At 36.5% G+C, this 6,000-nt stretch overlaps 1 protein-coding gene across 1 annotated transcript in view; it reads right to left on the bottom strand.

Annotated features, from left to right (window-relative positions):
* Window positions 1–2,916: 2,916 nt before the first annotated feature.
* Window positions 2,917–6,000, bottom strand: part of LOC126412514 (uncharacterized) — a 98,329-nt gene continuing 95,245 nt past the window's right edge. The window contains exon 6 of the mRNA XM_050082143.1: window positions 2,917–3,192. Coding sequence (XP_049938100.1) covers window positions 3,075–3,192 — 118 coding nt within the window. The 3' untranslated portion in view covers window positions 2,917–3,074. The remainder of the gene's footprint in view (window positions 3,193–6,000) is intronic.

Genomic DNA, 6,000 nt, shown 5'->3' with positions numbered 1-6,000 from the left:
CTGCCACCATCCAGCACAACATAGCTCAGTACTGAACACCTTAGCACAAAGAGCCAGATTCGTCTGTGACAGCGAGAGTTTGCCATGTGAGTTAGCACATCTGCGGGAAACCTTCCATAAGAATGGCTACACCAAGACACAAATGACACATGCCTTGTGTGTAGACAAGAGGCAGGAGGAGAAACCAGAAGAAGATGAAGCAAAACGTATGGTGTATCTGCTGTTTGCTGGATTGCCAACAGCCAAGATCGCAAGAATATTAAAGAAGCACGAAATAACGACCATCTTTCGTGCACCAAAAAAAGTCAAAGATTTACTTGGCTCAACCAAAGACCAACTGGGGCTGCAGACATCAGGCATTTACAGTATTGAGCGTGAATGTGGGATGGAATATATAGGGGAGACACAACGATGTATCTCCCAGTGCTGTACTGAACACATCAGAAACATATGACTAGGACAGACAAACAAATCCGTGGTAGCAGAACATAGCATTATCGAGGGACACACCTTCAAATTAAAAAAAAAAACGAAGAAGCTGTGCACCAACAACAGTTTCTGCAACTCGATCTTCAAAGAGGAAGTGGAGATACGTCTGCACAACAATTTAGTAAACAGGGATAGTGGTTTTCATTTCAGTGCAGCGTAGAATTCCACAATTGACAAAATACATCAGGAACACTCCAGTCTGAAGGCAGTGGCGTCTGCAGACAGATTGGATGGCCACCGGGTCTCAACACCAGTCTGCACCACAGCCTTCTCCCCCCCTCCCCACCCCCCCCCCCCCCCACCCCCCCCCCCCCCCCCCCCCACCACTACCTACCCAGTATCCCTTTCTGGATGAATGTGATTAACTGGCCTACAGTAGCCGACGACTGCCAAGCAGCTTAACAGATATGCAGAACACAGCATCCTGACACGTCGCCAGAGGATGATGAGTACAAAACTAATTGAAACATTGCGACAAAATGACGCCACCTCTCGGCTGATAACCCGAGAAGAATTCATTAAATAAACCACAATTCACATTGATCACAAAGGCTCAGTCATGGGTAAACCAGGTGGTAGACTTCGGTTTATTGGTAGAATACTGGGGAAATGCAATCAGTATAAAAAAGAGATTGCTTACAAATCACTCATGGGATGTCTTCTAGAATATTGCTCCAGTGTGTGGGACCCTCACCAAATAGGACTAATGGGGATATATTGAATGTTTACAAAGAAGAGCAGCATTAATAGTCACAGGCTTGTTTGACCCATGGGAAAGTGTTACAGACAAGTTGAAGAAATTGAACTGACAGACTCTTGAAGACATACTGAAAAGCTTGCTTACAGAGTATCAAGAACCAGTTTTAAATTATGACCCTAGGAATATACTGCAAACCCATATGTATTGTTCCATAGGGATCATGTGGACAAGATTAGAATAATTACAGCATCCACAAAGGCATTCAAACAATCACTCTTTCTGCACTCCATACGTCGGTGGAACAGGAAGATATCCTAATAACTGGTACAATGCGACATACTCCCTCCCAAGCACTTCATGGTCGTTTGCAAGATATAGATATATGTGTAGATATAGGTTGAGTGGGTGGTAGAATACTACTTTACGAGTTGTGGGCCAGGATGTCGCTCGTTTTTGGGTATGATGATAGTCAATGCCCTGGTGAAGGACATGGTTTGTCCTAAAGTGTCTACCAGCATTTCTGAGAGTAAAATAAACCTGTGACCACCTGTGCTCCCATTCTTTGTATATGTTGAATATCCCATGTTGAACCACATTCTAGCATGGGTTGTACAAGTATTTTACAGGCAGTTTCCTTTGTAGACTGCCTGCAATTTCCTATTACCTTACCAATGAACTGATGTCTTCCACCTGCCTTACCTACAACTCAAGCTATATGATCACCCCATTTCACACCCTGACAAATTATTAACCACAGGTCATTAATACTGTATTCATAGAGTACATTTAAAACAAGTTGCACGTGTCTGTAATCTTCCCAAGCTCTGATGGGGAATCTGCGCAATTTTTTCAGATATTACTTCATTAAAGATAACTGAACTTGCTTTGGGTTTTGTGAGAGACCTTTCAATAGGCCGTCTAAGTACTAAAGGTTCCATGCATTACCCTTTTGATAGTAACATGCATTTCACTTAACATCTCTTTCTGGTTCACAATAAGCGTAAAAGAATATTCGGAGAAGAAAAAATTAAAAACATAGAAACAACAGTTCCTCTCACTGTCTTTAATACTGACACCTTTCCCTTCAACAGTCAGTGTGAGAACTGTACTATGAGGTGCTACCATCTAGTGAAATCAAAGACTGCTGCTACAAGTGGTTAATTCAAACTTTACACATAACAGGATGCCCTATGTAACAGCTACCCCCAGTTACCTCCACAGCTGTTTTTAATCCAAGTGATTTCCCAATAATTTGGAATTTTTAAAAATTGATATTTGTTCTTATGCATTGACAAGAAATCAATATGCATGCAAAAGTACAACTATCAAATAACTTGTTGTATTATTATCATCAACTTTTAGATGTTTTGCATTTAAATTTTCAGTGAATAAACAGTGACAGTGCTTGCAAAGAAGTTTTGACTTGCCATTGCAGATTCTAGGCAGAACATGCAAAGTTACAGTGGGATGAAGGAATTTTATATTGAGTATTAGTATTATGTAGGACAAAGGTGTATTAAAACTTTATTCCACAGTCATCACCTACACATGGAAAATTTTTTTTATTTCAATGTTTTAATACTCACCAATTTAATATATTAACAAGTATTTATAAAATAAGTACACATGGGATTGCTTTACATGTTTTTGTGAATAATTCACATCTTACATAATTATACATTAAGTTCAAATGAATTTCAATTTAAAAAGTGGTTAAATTTGACGTTTCAGTATGTAAATTACAATTTATTAATGTCAATTCAACATTTTCCTCTTCAGTAACTGTATTCTAAGTTTATCACCCATATTATTCATTCAAATCAGAAGAAAACTATTTCATATGAGCAGTCTGAGCTGTAAATGAGGATTTGTCTCTTTGGTCCCGTTAATTTGTGCCTATTGCAACAGTTCCCATACGCCTTTTAATTACACTGGAATGATTTTTGGTTACAACACTTGAAACAGGAAACTTGTCTCCAGATGTTTGCATTGATAGTTGGCAGCTGCAAAAATTAAAAAAAATTGATTAAAAATCCAAATAAGTGGCTGCAGTACATTGATATAGGCATTAAATGTCACTTTCTCTGGAACACTAACATTTCTGACCAACTTGTTTTTTATTAGCTGTCTTGTCTTGAGATTGTTGGAGTGATTGTTTTGTTGAGAGGAATGCTGTTCACCATGTGACAAAGCAGTTTGGCCCCCACCATCCTACCTTGTCTTTTATAGTCCTAATTATAGCTGGGATCAATACTAGTTATTTTTCTTTTCTTGTTGTTATTCTTCCAAAAAATTTTGATGACAGAATCCATTATCTGAGTACACATTATATGAATTTACAAACTAATGTAAATTAATTTCCCCTGTGGAACCTATTAGTTCAGATTATGCAGTTCACTGTTGTGAACATTTTGTATTAATGAACATTTTGTATTAAAAAGTTTTGCTGGAAAATATATGTTTCAAAAGTTTTTGTTCTAGACAGCATCCATAGAAATCTAGTGAGCTTATAAATAGATTCAGAAAAGTTGATTACCTCTGAACTGTAGACCAAGTTTTGCTCAGTTCAAAGATATGTTTATTTTAGCTCAAAGCTAATTAATTCAGGAGATGTAATTACTAAAGATTTCAACTAGCCCAAACTTTCATCTTGTATTGTGGCAAAACCACTATAAATTTCTGGAATATGTTAACACAATGATGATGGGCTAAATTTTCTGAACCCAGTGACATCAATAACAAATACGTAATTGCCATAATTAAGAACTGCATGACATTTAATATTCAAATTTTAATAATCACTATCAATGCCATACCTAATAGTCAGTAACTCTCATAGTATAAGCATAGCTTGGTTCTGTATATTTTAATAGCTATTGCTCATATAGATAATCTGATAAACAAAGTCTGGCAGTAATTATTACATCTATTTAAAAAGGAATAATTTGACCTAGGGAAATTTCAAATAATAATCAAATAACCAAAATCACATAATATTCTAGCACGCAACAGTATAAGGACCAAATGCATGCAATTCTACCATTATGCTTCTAGTTCTTCTTGGAGTTAATTCTTGGTCAGTATGTAACTTGCTCCAGGATTTCAGTATTCTCTACACTGTGTGTTCCACTGTTGTTGTCTGAACAGGCCTCAGGCTTATTCAACAACATGAGCAATGACTATTACAATCAGCGATAGACTTCTTAAGTAACATTTGTAAGCATGCCACTGTACCTTAATGAACTATTATCATCATTCCGTGTGCTTGTAGACAATTTCTTGATCTGCTACAGGAAAAATTACTTTTTGCACCTATTAATTCATTATTCTCATTCTTTTGGTGGAATATAATTTAAAATTATACATCATATACGAGAACAAAGAGGCCTGTATAAACATTTTTGACCTGTAATGGGGCCTGGTTGATAGGAATCAAATACCATAAATAAATATGTGAAACAATTCTGTGTGAACATTTAAAAGCACTACTGGACTTTTTATTTATTAAGAGATACAATCCTGTCACAAATGTTTTTATCTAAAAGACCAGTGTCACAGCTACCAAGAAGCAACATTAATCTACAGGTAGGTCCCCCTTGTATCCTTACATCTGGTGATCTGTTTGAGGAACAATATCAGACTTGATACAGCATTTGTTTGTGGACTCGCAAGTACTACGAACAGTGTGCAGAGGTGAGTTTTAATGGAAAGTGACACTAGTGGTATTTACATATGTTTCTTTAGATGAGTAAGGAGTAATACAAAAACTGAAATAGTGTTTATGAACAAGCGAGTGCTGAAAACATAATGTAACAAAGTGGAATATTAGTGTAAGTTTACATTGATGACTTATTGTGTAAGAAACACTTTGCTAAGGCACTTTAGATGGGAACTTATGAAACATTCAAGTGAGTGTTAGTGGAGTGTACACTCATGTGGAGAACAAGAATGTGACTGAGTAAAATGAACAGTGGCTGGAACTACACGACAGTTTTGGAAGATAAGTGCAACTGGATTGTGAGGTAGAACAACAGATGAGGACCATGGAAATTATGAATAACCAGAACGGTCTACAGAAGAAGGAATGTTGAATATTGGAGCGGCTGAGAGGGCAACCATCTTGAAAACTGGACCAATCCTGTGTTTGGTGTGCTGTAACAGGTGGCATAACAGACGATACCAGACAGTATCAAAAGAATCTAGTGGTGGCATCACTGAACTCATCAGGTAAATGTATTTAAAAACTATTTCAGTAACTTGTTTAATTTGGTGTTCAATTTAACTCTATAAAAATGTCTGATAAGGAAAAAAGTGTTAGTGATAAGCAAATTGTTGTTCATGATAAAGGAAACTGGTACAATAGTATAGTGGTTGTACCTAGTTTTCTCATTAAGTCAGAAATTTTAAACGATACTGAGGTAGGTAATGAAATAAGTTCTGAAGACAGTCAAACAAATAGTAATATTTAGAAATAAATTGCAAATGCTTCAGCCACTAATGGTAAAAATGTAAGTAATGTTGAAAGTTACTATGAATTGATACAACCTTCTAATGTCAAGCAAGAACCTGTCAATGGCCTCTTGCCGTTTGGTAAAGTTAAAACAGAACAAAATAGTGGTATGGATAATACCACAGAAATAGTAATAGCTTTGCTTAGTAATTACAAATATGGATGAACAGAAAGGAGAATTAAATTTAAAATTAGGTGAAATAAAAGGGAGTATTGGTAGTATGAAGAAAGAGCTGAGGTTTGTGAGTGAAAATTTAACAAAATATAACCAAAGGGTTGCTGAAGTAGAAAGTAATTGTGA

Source organism: Schistocerca serialis, chromosome 7 (genome assembly GCF_023864345.2).
Source record: "Schistocerca serialis cubense isolate TAMUIC-IGC-003099 chromosome 7, iqSchSeri2.2, whole genome shotgun sequence".
Classification (NCBI taxonomy): Eukaryota; Metazoa; Arthropoda; class Insecta; order Orthoptera; family Acrididae; genus Schistocerca; species Schistocerca serialis.
This window is presented reverse-complemented; position numbering and strand designations above follow the sequence as displayed.